The 19,341-nt window shown below is 38.1% G+C and overlaps 1 protein-coding gene and 1 long non-coding RNA gene across 4 annotated transcripts in view; both read right to left on the bottom strand.

Annotated features, from left to right (window-relative positions):
• Positions 1-19,341, bottom strand: part of ft (cadherin-related tumor suppressor fat) — a 115,480-nt gene that overhangs the window by 35,408 nt on the left and 60,731 nt on the right. For all 3 annotated transcript variants that reach the window (XM_066285061.1, XM_066285062.1, XM_066285063.1), the window contains exon 9: positions 2,200-2,508. In XM_066285061.1, the coding sequence (XP_066141158.1) occupies positions 2,200-2,508 (309 nt within the window). The remainder of the gene's footprint in view (positions 1-2,199; positions 2,509-19,341) is intronic.
• Positions 7,832-8,593, bottom strand: LOC136340753 (uncharacterized). The gene is made up of 3 exons (XR_010732363.1): positions 8,376-8,593; positions 8,152-8,319; positions 7,832-8,090 (listed from the first exon to the last, which is right to left on the bottom strand). It is a non-coding gene; the product is annotated as an uncharacterized lncRNA (long non-coding RNA).

Genomic DNA, 19,341 nt, shown 5'->3' with positions numbered 1-19,341 from the left:
TAACAGCGCGGAACAAGTACCTTATACTATGAGCTGAACAAGAGGGAATAGGCATTAACATTTATAATAACCAATCATCAGGTAGGAATGTTGCTGCAGGGGTTTAACTTCCCGTTGGAACGTCGCTATTCGTCGATGCCTCAGATCTGATTCTACGCCCTAACTTTCTTCCCTTTCTCCTAACTTGATGTGTTTGGAAGAAGTTATAATTTTGCAGAGGAAACCAGAGACAGGCGATGCGCGGACGGTCGTTTCTTTTGCCCATCTCTAGGCCCAGCTACATCATTAATAATAAGCAATCATACGGCTATACAACAGAGAACGGGTTGTCAGACGATTTTTACCATCGGCTCATAAAATGCCATTTGATCTTTGTTAGAGGAACCAAGTGAAAAAGAAAAAAACGTCGACGTAGATCCCTTTCGGTACATTAATCAAGGCATAGATCGTGTTATTATGCGATGCTGTCTCGACAGGGACGGATTCAGAGACAAAGCGGTGCAGAATTGGACAAATTTCTCGTTTTACTGTTACCTAGATCGCGCAAATAAATCAAGAATAGCATGCGTTTATTTTACTGTCAAACCGGATGATTAAAAAATTTTGATTTGTGCAAAATGACGAGGAATTTGAAAATTGCGCAGCATATGCTTGACGAAGACATGTCGGCACTCTTTCGGTTTTTACTTAGAGTACAGGAATGCGAATGAGTGAAATGTATCGCTGTATGTACTTCGATAAGGCAAATGTTTTACCATAACATTTTTATTTACTTTTTGTTTGAGGAATTATATTTAATTTAACACTTCGCAATTAAGAGGATGTGGGAAGAAACCAAACTTGACAGTATCTAATTATGTAACAGACATATCCTGCACCATTCAGTTTGTCATATGCAAGAGATATTGCAGCATGTATTTTATTTATGGCCTGCCGTCGTAAAGACTTACTTTTTATCCTCCAAAAATTATCATAACTTGTAATTTTGTGAAGATAATTGATTTCCAACTTCTGGTTATTCCAATTTCCCTCAGCATGATTTGTGCCTTTATTTACATTTTCCATACGACCCTTCATCCTCTTGGCATCGCTGCAAGTTATTTCACCGCTACGATCTCTCCTCTATCGTTTCTAATTTGATACGGCCTCCAGATGGTGGGGAGGTTCTTCCCGAATTCTCACGTTCTCGTCAGCTCCTAAAAATCCTTACCCAACCAAACGTTTTTGGTTTATCGAATCGAGTCAAACTACATAACATTTCAATTTTGTTTTGGTTTTATGACTTGGACACCGGACAAATTTCTTCATAATTTAGCCCTGCAAGATCGAAGGAACTGGCCGAAAATTATACATTATTTTTGGTCCATCGAACTGAATCGAATTTCAGCAAAGTTCACTGTGTCTTTAATGCCCGAGGCAAGAGAAACACGAAGATTTTTACAAGTTATTTTCGGATTTTCAGGAGGAAAGCGATCGAATTTCCTCACTGTCGAATCCTTTGAGCATAAACGATCTTGAAAAAATTACTTTTGTTTCCCCCAACTCTCCACCACCACCGCCACACCCCACCACATTTCGAAAGATTTTAACACATTTTCGGTATTCGAACGTCGAAGCCACGTGACGAAGGGACTGCTAACTTGTTTTTTCTTTGGCCGCAATTCGACGAAATTGGCCATAAATGAAGTCCCAAACCCTTCGCACGTACCGACGAATATGAAGATCGAAGCTGAAGTTCGAGGTTGGAGCTTTTCTCTCGCACCATTTCGAGAAAACGATTGATATTTACGTAGAAGGCCTCGAACCCCACCGAAATGCATTATTTAAATTTGCATACTATATTCCGCTGGAAAGTGCGATCTTGAGCTTGGACATTGGACACTCAGAATGTGCTAGTGAATGCACTCTACGTTCGCCTGATCAATAAATGAGGCGTTACCATGGAATTCTTGGCTGCATCTGCAACTCCATTCAAGCCTACACATTTTTCAACTTAGCAACTGGCAATATATAATTTAATTAGCAACCAAACTCTCTTGTTTTCGCTCTAAAACGGCGAATAATCCCATCTAATAACTCGAATAAAATATTGTCAATTATGGGCTTTTAAAACCACACCTTATGGACACTTATGTAAACTCTTGAATTTACGACGTCTCAATCATCATTTCTAATTAAGGAATCTACAAAAAAACTCACCTCGACGGTAACGACCACATCGGTGTACTGGTTGCCGTCGCTGCACCGCACTGTTAACTTGTAGCCTTCTTTCGTTTCCCTGTCGAGGCTGTCGGTGAGTTTGAGGACTCCGGTGGATTTGTCCAAGTCGAATTTGCCGTCATCTCCACTCAAAATGCTGTATTCTAGACGTCCAATCGTGTCCGGATCTTCGGCTTTTAATGTGGCAAACGATTGTCCAGGTCCCAGATCCTCAGAGACCGAATAATGCAAGGAGGATCCCTCAAAGGAGGGAGGACTGTCGTTTTTGTCCAACACCATAATTTCCACCTGCAAAGACATGCTAAATTAGGACGCGTTCTTAAGTGCTAATAGCACAACTTTAAAGCCAAGATATTACATCGGTTTTCTCAGCAGTAATAAATCGTTTTTTCGCATTGGATATAATTATCCATAATTCCGAGGTAATTATCATGCCGTATGTATAATCAGAAATAGTTCCGAGGCTATTTCTATGGCATTTGGATACCGCGACAGGATGACGAGATTTGAATTTATAATTATTTGTTTAGATTGTGCCGAGGCGCGCAATTCCCAACGAGTCTAAAGACCCTAAAATTGCTTTAAAAAATTTTGAATAACAAAAGTGTCCCAACTATCCGGGCAATGCAGACTGGTTAGCAAAAAAATCGTAGTTTCATTATAAATTAAACTGGTAATTGGAATTTTGCTAATTGTGATGGCGGACATTGGAGGTCCGGCGTGCCGTAACGTTTTCTGGGCGGTCAGTGGTGTGTTAAATTACCAGAACAAGGGACAAATACATAAATGTTTTGTTAATTTTCCTATAAAAATAATGACAAAAATGAGAAGTTTATAAGCCAAGGCCGGTGTGAGATTTAACGTCCACTCAAATAAACCAGCTCACGGCAAAAAGCTGATTGATAAGGCAATTATAATAAATTTTACTAATGATAATAAATGATACAAGAAAACCAGTTTGTCTTGCTGAATATCTAACAAATGTGTTGCTTTGTGGGGCCGAAGAAAAAGCACATAATTTATAAATTTTGAGAATTTGATATATCATTTTGATAAATTGTTGGTAACGTGGAGCCTGCCATGGAAAAAATTGTATATAGAATTGGTGGGATTGGAAAATCAACCAGTTCCGTGCGTGATTTACGAATGCGTTTGAGTTGCGAGAGTAGGAAGGCAAAGTTTCATTTCGAAGACCAATCAGAATTGATATGAAAAATTGCGCTTTGAATAAATCTTAGATAATCGCAGATGGAAAAACATCTCCAAAGTGAACTCGGGGCAAATCACTAAAAGAGATATGCTGTAGAAGAAGTATTTGGTGCGAATCCAGAGTAAGAAAAGTGGATCTAACAACACGCAATTTTCAAGGTATTGAACAAAACGTAATAGAAACTTTACGGGCATTCTTTAACCAGGATCCATTTAAACTTTTGCAAACTTGCGAATTTAAGCTCAAAGCTAATTGATGCACTTAACAGGGCAACAGCTACTTGCATTTTTTACTTCACCAGGTAATACGGGTGGTATACTGGGTGCTCAGGCGAGTCGTGGCAATTGACGATTAACTTGGAAATTGATTTTAATTTTTGTTCGTCTGCACAGTTTGTCCACTTGAAAAACTTTTACGTGGGGATCGTAATACTCAAAACCGGCCATCACTCCGCAACTTTTCCAATAGTCCAATTAGAGCCAATTTTGATTCAAAACGCTTCAAAATTTCAAACGTACGAATATCCCGCCCAATCGTTCGACACCACGATTGGTCAAAGTCAAGACTTTGCGTTGGTTTAATTCTGACGTTGACTCTGACCAATCGTGATCTGGCACGGTTACGCGGGACATTCAAATTTTCGTTAATTTGGAGGCGTTCTAAACCGAAACTGCTTTAACTAGAAGATTGAAAAAATTGCGGAATTATGGCTAATTTTGAGTACTAAGACTTCCACGTCCAGTTTTCCAGTTGGGCAATCAGTGCAGAAGCAAAAAATAATAATCGATTTCCCATGTTAATTTCCTGCGTACAGGGCTCACTTGGACATTCGGCGTGCGAGTTGCCAAGAAAAAAAAATTAATGGATATAAATTGCAACAGAGCTTTCAACAAAAATTATTTCCCTCAATCGATTATTTGCTTGAAATTGCCATTTGGAGGGCCACAGAATCATCTCACGATAGTTTTCATCGGATTCAGAAATAATTGGCCTGGCTGAAGATACAAAATATCGACAAGATTTCGACAATAGAACCTGCACAAATCAACCGATTAGCCAGAGAACCTCGCTGTTGAATAATAGAAGTTTTCAAGCAGAGGTTCTTTGGTACATAAATAGAAGCGTCTAAAATCATTTGTGTACCATGTGTAGAAATGATAGAAGTATAACCAGTTTTAATCCTATAAAAGGCATTCCTACTGATTACTTGTATGTTTTAAATCGGAAACTTTTGATTTATTGGCCTCATTTACTACCACTTCTTTGAATAAACGGCATACATTGAAGAATACCTAAAAATAAAGTAGGTGAAGGATTGGTGGTACCATTATTTTGATGACGCTTTTGAAATGTTTTTTACTACGTGGATGCATCACAGCCTGAGGTTCAGTCTTGCGCTTTAGTGTACACATCAAATGTCCTGTTTTTACAATAAATGCAGAGAAAATAACGAAATACGAAACAAATAAATAAGGCAAATTACAAGAGATGCTTGACTGGTTCATCCTTCCACTTCCGAATACAGATTTATGCATTTTTCAAAATTTTGCATTGACTTTAAAACGTTTCATCTTCTTATTTTGGTCTTTGTGATTTGAAGTTATGATGATGTTCCTTCGCAGATGATTAATAATCGGTGGGCATAGATTTATAAATGAAGTCTTTCATACTTTCCCATAAATAAAAATATAATGGGGAAAGCTCTGGCGAGCGTGCTGGCCAACGCACATATGTATGTCTTCATTGGTTGAAATAGAATGAAACAAGCAACATTTATGGTTTCTCAAGACTCTCCACATTGCTTGATAAGAGGCTTAGAATTTTTTTGCCATAACTCTTGTCGAAGTAGGATGATCTTGAATCCAATGGAGAACTTAATTCATTGACGTTTATTGTTTTTGAGTAAACTTGAGCATTTCAGAAGCTGTAGAAGAGGAAAGCTCAAATGGAGAGCTCAATGATTTTGAGTTACCTCGCCAAACAAGTTGAGGAACACAAAAAACGCCAAAATTTCAAGTTTGAAAAGTCATATTCTTTAACTGCAAATTGCGCACTTTGCCCCAATGTAATCCCCTTTTATACTAATTCAGATCCTTATGGTGGAGTTGCAGCAACGGTCACCCTGTATATTTGTGATGCTCTGCAGAGCCGAACATCACATCTACCCGAGTTCCGGGTGGCAACTGAGAAGGGGTTGTGGCCACCAACGGTTAATGAAGACATATCTTGTAAGTAAATCTGGGTGATGGGTAAGGTAAATATCTCTTTCCGGGCCTTTAAAAGACAACAGTGGTCGCTACCATTTCGGTATTCTTAGTGCGCGTTGCATGGTTATTCAGCCCAGAGAAGATGATTTCTGGAAATCCTTTGATAGTGATGGGCAGATTCAATAGGACGACGAGTACACGAAGCTGGTCCGCTGTTTGCTTTGAATATTTGTCTTGCGACGGCCTTTCTAGAGAAGAGTTTGGATGAATGATTTCTGAGACGTAATTTACAGGAAAAATACTTCTGCGCTCTGGGCTCCGCCACTGCGACAGTCTGTCATCATAATCCCTGGGCCGAGAGTTTCCTCGAACGTCGTTGTCCAGTGACGAGAACACTCGTCCACTTAGTTAATACCCGGGTCTTATTAGTATTCCGTGAATTAATCGAAAAAGACAGCGCAAAAGAGCCGCTCTGGGGCCGCATTCCGTCGCTCCGCTAAACGGCCACTCTGATATTTCGAAACGGGCAGAAAAAGTGGCCGAGTGCACGCCAAAACATCCAGGGAGAATGTACTCGGCCCCTGGGATATGCGATCTACTTCTGAACATCGACAAATACATCTTGAAAATATATCAGACAATGAGTATCAACCCATGTCCTGTATGGTCTATTAGTAGGTACCAAGTCACAGGGAACCAAATACGTTGGTGTAGCCTTGAACTTTTACAGTTTGTTTTCCATGGGTTCAGTCTTGAACTTCTCTAGCGCACACTCATGTATTACTTAATTTATTTTCTATCAAGTCATCATGGCAAAGAATGCTTAATATTTTTAGAAGTACAGTTTGTAACAATAAAACCACCCATGAGAACATTAAAACATTATTAAGCTATTTATAATAGTTTTAATTCCCTTTTGTGAAGGTGCGTACTTCGGATTTCTTATACCGTCAAGTATCAGGTTCATGGTTATTTGGACCGTTTGGACATGAGATTCATGGCTACATGGAACAAACGTTATGCGGGTTGCTAATGTAGGAGGTATGGGAAACTCAAGGAATAAATTCAACTCTCCTTAAAATTTCTCTTTTACATGTCTAATATCCATGTATTTTTCTTACAGATCTTGCCGTCTTGTTCAAGTAATACTATATTGGAGGCATCCTTTTGGAACGCTATTCACCGCGAACATATCATCTGATTTGATCTGACATCTGAGCCCCACATTTTACACGCAATTTTTATTTATTATTTTTTCAACGGAACGCCGTATATTATTACTTATTTTGATCCCGCGTCAAATTTTCTATGTAGGGCAGTTACAGCTTAATTTTACTATTAAATTCAAATTACCAGGAAAAAAGCTGCATAAACTGTATTAAAAAAAAATAATAAAAAAATGACGCAGTAGAAGTTTCAAGGGAGCCTTTAAGGGTCACATGAGGTGCAGAGGGCGTGACCTTGTACTGAATGCTCACAGGCCCCGCTAGCTGCAGCTGCGAATAGTCATGATTTTTTGAAGGTTTGAAGATGGTCTAAGTCCTGTGCAATCGAACAAACTTCTAAATTGTACATTGAGGAGGTTAATGTGGAATTTGAGCTTTCAAAAATTCATACCAACGCGTATCACGCCATTGCAACAATTAAAACGTTAAAATTAGAAAAGTGACTAAAATTGGATGCTTCGCATCAGTTTGTAAATTTTCACGAAAATTTCGAATATATTGAGCTGATGTTAATTGGTCTCATATATCTGGCTGATATATTGACACTGGATGCCCCAATTGAGGCCCTGAAGCCTCGAAGCTGCAATTTGAAGAACCTTCATTCCGAGAGACTTTCAAAATCAGAATAAGCGGTATTGAAGAAAGTCCGTATCTCGGGAACTAAAAGAGATAGCGCAGCCCGCCCAGTGCAGACTCAAAGAGGTCATCGAGGCAATTAATCTGGTGTTTTTAATGCAATTTCACGTGGAGTTTACCAAAAGGGCGATGCCTAAACAGCGGAAAATGATTGAAATTAGGTACATCCCGCCATCCTCACGTTTCATTAACGACACTATGCCGTATACTGTCCTTTGGAAAATGTTTTATGTATACATATAAACATAAACAATTCATTAAATTACATTCGTTGAATTTATTCAATCAATTCAAGTTCAAAGCGAAATTGATAGCATTCGTGGTGTGTGAAACAAGATTTCAGAGCCTTAGCAAGCTAGTACTCTCTAGGGCACTGCCCGTTCGTTTGACCAGGCATTTTACATGATATATCATACTTTGGACATTACCTCCGCAATTTTGGTGGTCAGCTTCGCCGCCTTTCAATTTACATTTTTTAAAATTTTTTGCGATGTCTGCAGCGATTTTTCGGAGTTAGCTCACTTCGACACGCCTGTAAGTTCTGAGGTCCGGCGACTACGCCTGCGTAGTACTTTTCTCTGAACCATATGGCTATGTCGCAGAAACAAATGATAAAGATTTTAAAAACTAATTTTATGCAAACGTTTCATACAAGGTCTATAGAATGATGAGATGAGCATCTCTTCCACCAGTCTCGCTAATGAGGAATGCTGGAATTGCGAGGAATACCGTATTCATAAGGAAGATATTGCTATCTGCGTCCTATGTGACTCTTAAGGACGGTTTATTCAAACTTCTGCTACGGCCGTTTTTGTTAAACCTGTTGATGTAGTTTGAGAGTTAGATAGGTATTAGAGGAATATTTTTTTTACCTACCAATTTGAATTTAACGCAACCCAGCAGGTAATTGCCCCATACAGACAACTTTGGTGTGGAATCTAAATCTACTTGAACAAATACATGAACTTGGTGTATAAAATTGAGGACTCAGAAGTCAGGTCAAGTCAGATGCTGCATTATCGGTGAAGAGCGGCACGTAAACCTTCCCAAACGTAATAAAAGAAAAAACGAGCAATCTATCTGAGACCTACAAAAACATGTTTATAAACAACGGCCCTCAGCTAATCGGATTGACGCTAATGACAGAAGTCACATGAGGTGGTACCAAGGAGTTTGAAGGGTTAAAAAAACGCTGAACCCTGATGACGTCACTTGTTTGTCCGGTTGTTGACCCATGTAAAGTGATCTTCTGAGGTCAAACAGAGTCAAGCCAATCAGAGACCTCGGCATTGACATTGGTTTCTTCTTTTTTGCGGGTTGAGTGCGGATTGACTACGGCGAAGGTTGTACAAAAATTGGGTTCTACTTTTTTTTTGCAGAAATGCATGCTGGTGATAGCGTGTCAGATCGCAAATCTTGAGAAATTAAAGCGAATTCAAGGCTCAACTCAGCCACTTGGTTGGTAAAGTATTTTTCCAAGTCTGTAGGAAGCATCCTGTATAAGGTGGTGCCTTCTGATTCCCATGTTATTCTTAAATACACCTTTAATTTCCACTCTGTCGATTTGATAATATAATTGATGTATTTTAAGAGTTATGAGAGACATTAAAAACCAGTTTTTTCTATCAATTCGACCATTATTGAAATTAAATTAGTAAGGATCCAATTTAACGCAAAAATAATAACTGTTCTATTGAGAGAAGGTTACGAGGAATTCGAATTTATTAGAATATATAGGGGAACCCATAAAAAAAATTGAATGTGGCCCCACTTTCACGCAATAACTTTGGATGGTCACAATCGCTCTCCCCATCTTTCGGATATTTCCTATTAAAGCTTTGCTCAAGTTGGGCAAAAAAAAACGAAAAAGAAAGAAACGCTAACGCGCCACCCTGTATATCCACCACTAGAACTTAGACCTCTCTTCTTATGTACTCATGCTTTATACATGAGAAGCGAAGAAGTCGTTCTTAAAACACGAGCATGAAATATTGCTCACGAGCTGCAGGCGAGGACGGCAATCAGGCGAGTGTGTTAAGGGAGCCCGCTTACGTTAACTAACTCGTCAATAACAAGAAAACAAAACTCTAACGACAGTTATTGCGCACTAGATGCCCGCGGAAATATCCCTACAGAAGCATGAAAGAGGAGAACCAAGAAAAAATGGAAACTACACAGCAACTTTTTTGCCTTTAGTCACTTCATCCTCACTAACCCTTCTTGAGCGAAATTCTCAGTTCTGGTAGAGAGAAAGACTTCTTTTGTAGGTTGTTTTGACGCCACTCTTCGCGGGAGATTTTTAGTCTCTAAAGAGAAGAAGTTGACTCACAATGTACTCGAGAAATAGGCTTTAGCTGGAGTTTCCCACAATTTCAAATAAAGCAGTGAGAAGGATGGACTGAAGGCCAGAGACAGGGAGGGCTAATTTCATTTGCTTGTTAAGAGGGTTATTAGACCCTCCTGCTCGACCTACAGTGTAACGTGGCGACTTGTGCTATGACCACAAATTGGTCATAAGGCAAGTTACAGAGGTACTTCTATGGAAATTTGACATCAATTTTTTGCTTCTGCTATCGCGCACTCGAAAGTGAAATGGCCGTTTACGTCGTTGTTGTGTGTAACGTGGTCTATTTCGTCGTTTATTTTCATAATTCCAAGAAATCTGAAGTGACGCGAATTATTTTCATAACTCTAAGTTATCTATTATACCGATCTGATTTATTTTCAAGTAACCGGTACAGAGACGAATAATTTTCCTACCTCGGAGTAACCTTAACCGACTTCAATTATTTTCTTAATGGTTGGCAACACGTGAATTAAGTTATGAAAATTCATAACTCGAAGTCGATGTCGTTCCCAATTACTACGGGATTTCTGATCTGCGAAAAAAGTTAATTTCAAGTGATCAGTTCGCCAGTTCACTTGCCATTATTCCTGATATTGCAACGTTGCCGCAATTCGAATATTGTAGCACGCATTAGTTTGATCAACGAAGAAGTAAATTCGTTCCTTTCTTGGCGAACTTCTTGACTCAACCATATGGGGACGAAAAAGGTATGGCCCCTACGGTAGAGTTCTGCTGGGAATGCCACATTATGCTATGACTACGAGAGAATATCTTGATGAGATTTTCCTCATGAGATGGATCGGTGGAAAAGGCGCAATAGAGTGGCCGCCGCGATCTTCAGATCTTACGCCCCTCGATTTTTTTTTTTTTTGGTGAGGTCACTTAAAAGGTTCCATTTACAAAAATAGACTACAAAATTTGGACGATTTACGTCTTAGAATTCGACTAAAATTAGAATTAATAACAGAAGCAACAGTGGATAATTGCATAGGAGAGTTCGAGGAACGACTGAGTCATTGCCAAATTGTTGCTGGCGCCCAATTTAAGCATTTATTGTAAGAATTTCAATTTTGTTTGATGTAATAGTGAGAAAGTTTATTTTGTATCTAATAATTTCGTTTCTTAAGAAAACTGTAGGTCCAATTTTAGTTGTGAGTGCGTCCTTCATTGAGTTACCCTTCAATTAATATACACAATAGGTACCTTGCCATTCGAACATGAAAAGTTAGTAGGGGTAACTGAGAGAGGGATGAAAAATTTTATCATCAAAAATGATGAATTAAATGCCGTTTTTAAAGTAAAATAATACGTGTTCAAGAAGTTGTTTTTGATGTCGGATTTATGAAAGTTATAAACGTGTTGCAATACTTTTTACAAGCACTGTAGAGCCTCAGCGTGCGATTTTTGAAGAGCTTATACAGCCACCCCCTCGCCACATTACAGCTCTGCCTTCAGACATGTTAAGTTCCGATATTCTGACTACTGGGCCCCATCTAAGGTCAATTCCACAGGATTTGCTTCTCAGGCAATAATACGACTAATTAAAAAAAGGCACCAATTAAGCCCAAGCATTTTTCCGCATAATGAGCAGCTTATTAACTATTATTGAGCTAAGTTATAACTTCGCATAAAGAATTTGAATTCCGTAAAAATGGACGTCAAATTAGCTCTTAAAGATCACTTTTTAAGAGGGAATTAGGAGATAAATAATAATCAGTGACACATGCATGTGGTATTCATGGACATTAGCAGTGCCAATAGGGACAGTACCAACTGTTATTTGAATTACCTCTGAAATGGGTATTTAAATGCGGTATTTATACGAGTTAAGGACGAGGTACATAGGAGTGTTTTTTCACTCAGGAAAAGAAGTTATTGCTCTAGCAACCATCCTTAAGAGCCTTTGTTTCTCCTTTTACAGGTTCATTTATTTTATACGGTAATTAAGTTTCAGAATAAAGCCGTTACTAAGTAGCATTTTTATTTGCATTCTTATTTAACACGTCGAAACAAGGATGTCTCTTTTATGCATCATCCGCTTGCAGAGGTGTACCTATAAATCCCATTGCCTCTCTCATTGGTATGCGTTTAATCCCGACATAGACCAATATCTCTTTGAGATCCATGCAAGTTTTTCTATATGTAGAAAATGAAATATTTATGATGTCCACTCCTAGCTTGAGCCCGATGTCACCGATTAATCATCATATTGTTCTTGAGGCACAATGGCAAATTAAGATCAGTGCCATGACAAGGCGAAGTGAAAAATACGGCTAATTTTCTTTTCTGAAACTTAATAAATGCCCTTTCGAGGAACAATGGTAAATTATTTAATGGTTTGCATTTTCCCTGGCAACTTCCTTATAAGACTCAGAATAATTATTTCAGCGGAGGATGGGCTGACAGCTGATTTTAAAAGTTGTTTCTACTATATCGAATATTCTTGCGATTGAATCTTATTAACCGCGTATATTTGATTTAAATGTATATCCAGATGAATTGCTTTAATATTAAACAGTTGTTAAATTCCTCTATAAACTCGTTTGAAGCTACGAGCTTATAAGGTATATTATGGAGAGTAATTTAGTTGTGACAAGGATGTTTTGTTTGCGACACGGTCACCTTGCTATCTCATCAGCTTCAAGTGTAATTTTCCAATTAAACCGTCTTAAATACATCTAAATTCCCGGCAACTGTTACACTTTTCCTCTTTTTATAATTTCTAAACATCGCCGGTCGGTAAAAAGTCAAAAGGTAACCAGCACCGGCCGTCACGCAACTCGCCTTGTATAGATAAAAGAAATGGACGCGTTAGGCTACTAGTCTTTCTTGGATTTATGTTAACCGTTTAGAGCTTTTATCTATACAAGATGGGAAAAATGCTCGCCTTATTGGCTATTTATTAGTTTTAATTATGAATTCACGCTATTATAGATCGCGACACACTTTTCTCGTGCTTAAAGCTTATAAAATGAAATTTATAAATATCGGAGTGGCCCGCTAAGTAAGCAGTAATTTATTCGTAGAAAAACCTAATATTTCAAAAGCCCCGGTCGGCTTAATTTAAGCAGGTAGATCCTCGGGTTTCCTTATTTAAAAATCAAATCCTCACGAATGGAAGATCTTTTTCACGGCGGGGCATCGGATTTTGGACGCACCTTAACAGTGGAACGTCGAATTAATGAATATTCCTCATAGTTGCGGCGTTTGAGAAATGCCTCGAAGTCTCTAACAGACTATAGCAGGTATCTTTTTTGAAGGTTCGAAATACTTTATACGGTTTATAAAACCAATTATCGGTATTAACCTTGACTTAGTGAAGTACCCGTATGTTTCACTTGCGTTTAATTCGCTGGCGGCATTTGGACTACATACATAGTACATAGAGAACCAAAAGTCTCGCATAAATTCGTTAAAAATTTTTCATGGGGATGCTGGAACACATCAAACGTTGTAGTTCCATATGTTTTGCCGTAATAAATATGTGTACAGGGCCACTCATGTAGTAGATAAATGTACCTTTTTCATTTTTTTAAGGGACCCCGTGTATAGTGTGACGTTTCTGATTTCTTTGACAAATTCTGAACACATTTCCTATATATACCCATGTCTAATTCAACAGTTTTCAAAAAAAAAGTAGAAGTAACGATATAACTATTCATTCTAAAAATAATAATAATATACAGAAACTACTATTGCCAAATGCATTAAACGTTCGAACTGTGTCCCGTTGGCCCAATCCTAGCCTAACAGTGGCGAAGCAGCAATTCAAATTCCTCAAGAATTTTTTCAGCATTTGAAGAGGTATTTGTTGAGTTTTTTGAGTAATTTTATTTTTAAATTCTTCTATATCGTTGAATCTAATTAAATACATCCTATACTCCAGATATCCCTATAACGAATTCACGGGGGTGAGGTCAGGTGATCTAGTAGGGCACCGTCACAGCCACATTGCGCAAATCTTTCAATCAAACGTGAAATTATTTCAGAGTATTTCAAAGAACTCAGAAACGTCACGGTCGACCTCGTTTGTAACGAATACGAAGAGACCAGAGATTTTGTTCGCTATGCCCAGATGTTTGCTATGTCCGATTCTAGTTAATATATCCACACATATCCTATATTCGCTTTGGATGATGCTAATGGCGTCCACTTGGAAGGTGGTTGATTAGGAGTGGGAATTAAACCCAGATCTATTCACATTAATTTTATACAAGGCCAAATGGGTATCGAAGGATTTGTAGATTACTCAAATACTAACATCGAATGCTAACAAAATGCAGCTAATCCAGTTCAAAATCGTGTAAAATCGGCTACGATTCAATACATTTGGATTCCCCGGTGTCGAGATCATTTCAACAAAAAAAACACCCTAAAACTAGCCTAATAAATGGTTCAGGATGATCTTTTTAATAGACATTAGTTCGTTATAATCGATCAGACCTGGAAATCGTTCCTCGAAAAGCGTTCGCTAAATCCGACGGTTCGTTATATCCGAATAAGAATAGCACGTAATTAAATAGACACTTTATACATTCTTGGCATTTAGTTCGTTAGAGGCGACCGTTCATTATGGCGAACCCAGATTTGCTATAACCGAGTTTGAGTTATGATAGAGAGCAGAACCTTCTTGCATAAGCTGAAAGCATTGTCTTAAGGCAAGAGGACGGTCCTCCAGAACTGGAGGTGCCTCGTTTTGCAGAAAGCTTCTTACCCGCTTTTTTTTTACGGTTTCCCAATCAGTTTTGCCGACAACTCAACTTATACCAGACATTTAATTGAAAATTCATGTTGAAGGTAACGTTCCCTCATTAAAAAAGGATTTTCCGCGCTTCGAATGTAGCATTTTTCACGCTTCCTTCGCAACACTAATCGAAAATGCAACAACAAGCTCAGTTACCACTATTTCTTGCATTTTGTAACTCCTTGCGCAGCATACAACGAGGCGATCATCCACTTCCCCAACGTAATTTAGGTTGTTTCTTAAGATTAACCTGCATTATTCATTGTGATATCGAGGAATATTGATTCCCACATGGCACATGGTAAAAAGTAATTAATTCAGTTAGACTTTATACATTTAAATCGTAAATAACGTGATATTAACGATGATCTAACTAAATTCAAATTAAAACCAATATTTTGAGGTTAGAACGGGACGAACGCGGGAGACATCTGAGAGAAGGACCCCAGTAGCATCGTTCCGTCTCTCTCAGTTTATTACGCATATCCCATCCTTATCTTGCATTAGTCTAGTCGTTTTGAATTTCTCTCTTACATACGGTGACACATTGACCCATTTCCTTCAGAGCTATCGCTTTATTAAAGAGGCCACCCCCTTTAGCGCGCGCTGAACACTTCGCAGTGGAATGTCTGGAATGTTGACGTTACCTAATATTTGGAGGCGCCATGTGTTTTCCGTTTATCCGTATTCACCTTGAACTGACCTTCGCGGTAAATTGTGGAAGGAACGCGGCTATTTTAATATTAAAAAAAAAACCCTTTCAGTCTAATTTCGCTTTTAGCTTAATTTTGTTTGACTCTTCAACTTAAATTAAAAATAATTCTTAATAAAAAGAATTATAAAAACTGTTGAAAATATCCTCCTACCAAGGTTCAAGACTCTATTTTTTGCTTCATACGCTAACAAACTCTTCGACTATTCAAGCAGTATTGTGAACGATGATTTTAAGAAATTTATTAAATGTTACGAATTGCTTCAGATAGTTTATAACATTGCCGGATGATTATATTGTCCTTATTACCTTTACATTCTAAATTTGCGCTGATAGATATAATTGCGAATTCTACAAAAAGTGAAATATATGAAAACACAGTCGACCTCGGTTATAAAGAAGATGGGTGAACGAGAGATTTTGTCTGCTTTAGCCAGATGTTCGTTATATCTGATTGTACTTAATACGTACATTATGTTCACCTTAAACGTTCTGATGTGTTGAAAACGATTATTTTTTTAAATTTGCACCATAACGAAAAGCAAAACGAACACTCCTCTTTTATTTATGTAGCTATTACATAGGTGCAAACAAAATTATTTACTATATACATAAAACATATTATTTATTCTGTACCGTAAAGTAATCGGCCATTTTATTTTGGATTTTGGTCTTTGATGGGAGAATACCTCCCAATATACCCATCTAATTTGTTAAAAATTGGTCATTAGCAAATCTTTGTCAATTTTGATGCTCTATCCTAGATCAACATTCTTATGCTTTTTATTCCGCTCTGACAATCGAACGTCTTCTTCGTCCTCTCGATCTACGAGGTCTTTTGCTGTCCAAAATTATGCAAAATCGAATCCGATTTAATACGCGGGGATTCCCCGGTGTCGAGACCATTTCAACAAAAAAAAATTCCCAAAGTTACCCTAATAAAATCTTCAAGATCGTTTTTTTAATAGACATTAGTCCGTCATAAGCAATGGGATCTGCATATGCTGTTCGTTGTAATATAATCGAACTTGAGTGTACGGGGGGTACCATAAGAAACAAATGAAAAAGTACGTTTATCTATTACAGGGGTCACCCTGTGTACAAGTCCGTTAGGTCTAAAAAAAGCTTAATAAAAAAACGATATTTAACGCGTTCTAGCGTCCTTGAAAAATATTTGCTGCAATCTTTATCGAATTTATGTGGAACTTTTGATTCTCTATGTATATCCGATTGATACGACACAGCCTTATTACTAATTCTCGAGCAGATGAAGCGGTATAGAATCAATTGGTTTGTAAGATCCGAAGTTAAATTGCAATTTGCTCCCGCATTGGCGGGAGCACTCAAGGTAGTCTTGGAGAGGCGAAGATAATTAAACAATGAAACTGCGGAGGGGCGCAAGACTTGCCAGTGAATTGTGTTTTGATCAAGTGAAAATAAATTGGGAAAGAAGTCTAAACAATATTAGTATTAACTGCACAAATAATACGTTTCTTTTGGTTTCTCAGGAATCTGACAACTTTGGCGAGACTTCTAGCCGATCCGCGATATTTTTTTCGTGAAAATTTTCCCAACGCTGTACTTTTTAATATTTTTGAAACGCCCTGTAAACTGGAATTGAAAGCATTTAGGGAAGATATACATATAAAGGAATGCAGAGGTAATCAATTGGTCCGGAACTGAACTATAATCAGAAGTATACTGTAAATTCTATGGGTTCACATGCCTGAACTTTTCTCGAGATATTAGGATATTAATTTAAAAAAGTTAATTGGGAGTGATGAAGAAAATCTCGCTCATTTACGGACACGGAGTGTTTTCAATTGTTATCGATATCTCGAGCTACTTTCTAACCTGAACTAATTAAATGTACACTGAAAAATCTTACTCTAACCTAAACTAGCCTCCTTTTTGAGTGCACTAACCGCAGTGTGTTAATAAGTACTCTGACAAAGAAATCCGCATCCCTCAGTAAATGTGGACATTTTTGAACCAAATTTTTTGCAAATATTTACGATGTTAAGAATACCTATTGCGAACATTTTCGCTGGAAAAATCATAATCTATACAATCCAAATTCAGCAATGGTTCGCCCTTCCATTTGAACCAACAGATTCTGTGTTTCGCCTGGGCATGCTTCTAATGAATTGATATGACATCCTGAGGTATTCCATCCCAAACAACTTGCAGCTCATCACGCATCTGTTGTAAGTTCAATGGAGGGTTAGGAAACATTCCCAACCTTCGACCCATCATATGCCAGATATGTTCGACGGGTGAAAGGTCGGGCGAACGTGCTGGCCATGGAAGAATATTGATGTAGGCCTCTCATAGGAACAGTAATGTGACAGCGACAACACGAGGGCGAACGTTATCTTGTTGGAATCAAACGAACAGGTAATAAGAAAAAGGCGGAAATTATCGAAATTGCTTAAAGTGCGAAGTTAAATTAGTTTTAAACTAATTTATGAGGGTGTTTTAAGGGTTGAGGATTGAGGGGCGATAGGAAATTTGCCAGCATCCCCTTGAATTTATTGGAAGTACGCTTTTCCATTAAAACTTGGATCGTGGTAGTCCACGTTATTCAGTATATTATACGGGGTACGTAATCGAACTTGGCGTAATACTGTGAAGTTCAAAGTTAGCTGATCCTGAAAGGGTTTTTTCTTTTAATCATTGCTCAATATCGATTATTCGCAATTGCCCTCAGTAGAAGAAGTAGACGGAAGCCTATGTTTACCTGACGAAAACGGTTGCAATATCTGCCCGTTAGGTATTAAATGTAACATAAATTGACAAAACCCAAATGTGGCAGCCGTTTAGGAAGACCTTACGTGAAAATCATATGGGTGTTGCCTTAAAAAGGCCACAAGAGAAATTAGTTCCCGGTGACATTTCGGATAGGAAAAAGGCACATTACGCCTTCATAAGAGCCGAGAAAAACTTAGACACTGAAAGAAAGTACTAATTAAACGATTTGCGCCGTGTTTATGGCATCGTCCCATAATAAACCTATGAGGTGATTTATGGGAATTCCCAATATGGGCTTGGTGAAATCCTATCGATACAGTTATACCATCATCAAAGTGGCTTTTACTGCAGTACAAATACCATCCAAAATCGTCATTATCACCCTCGCGACCGTCTCTAGCAATATCCCAGCTGGATGTCCACGAAATGGGCTATAAAACTGCTGTTAAAACTTCATATAGTAGTATAACTTCCGGTTACTTTTAAGGTCCAATAATTTCTTTTAATAATAGAGGAGTATGTGTGGAAGTTGAAGGCCGTTTTATGTGCACATAATGGATTTTTTACGTATTACTAAATTTCCTAATAATACAGTCGCATAATGAATTTTAAATGAAAACGCCGAAGTCGTTACTAAATTTACTGCTAATGCGTTGAAAATTTTAATTAAATCTACTTTGAGTAAAGTTCAGAGTAATGACCGCCATTTTGTTCTATTGCTCGATTATGTAGGAAACCAGTTTAAATAATCCGAGCTGTAGATTAATTCATCAAAGGTCTTATTTTATCAATCAAAATCCGGGCATAAACCCGTACTACTAGATGCCATTTTCAGTGGAAGGAAAGTCGTCTAATAACGCAATTAACCATACAGCCTATAATTTAGCAAATGTCTTGTCAGCGGCAATTAAAACGGGTTGGAATATGTTAGAGCCACTTATTCTCGTGGTACCCTACAAATTAATTGAATGACAATTTATCATCGCTTCGAAGGTCGCCTTTTTTCGATATCTCCTTTCATAAAGATGCTTTCAGGATAAGTGGAGAAAATTTTAATTGAATGACTCCGTCGTTACGATTTCCTCGTTCAGATTGAGAAATAAGAATTATGTACATCTTAATACTACAAATCTAGCAAGAGATAAATGTCTCGAATATTGAGCGGATAAAATCGCCGCCATCCCGATTGGGTAGTCCCGCTCACACAACTCAACCTAGCAATGGCCATATGTTCCGAATAGTCTAAACAATCGAGACCATGATGCATGGTCAAGCGACTCCTTCGGGT

This window comes from Euwallacea fornicatus, chromosome 8, assembly GCF_040115645.1.
Source record: "Euwallacea fornicatus isolate EFF26 chromosome 8, ASM4011564v1, whole genome shotgun sequence".
NCBI classification, from domain to species: Eukaryota; Metazoa; Arthropoda; class Insecta; order Coleoptera; family Curculionidae; genus Euwallacea; species Euwallacea fornicatus.
Note: the sequence above shows the minus strand (reverse complement) of the source record. Positions and strands in the feature narration are given on the sequence as shown.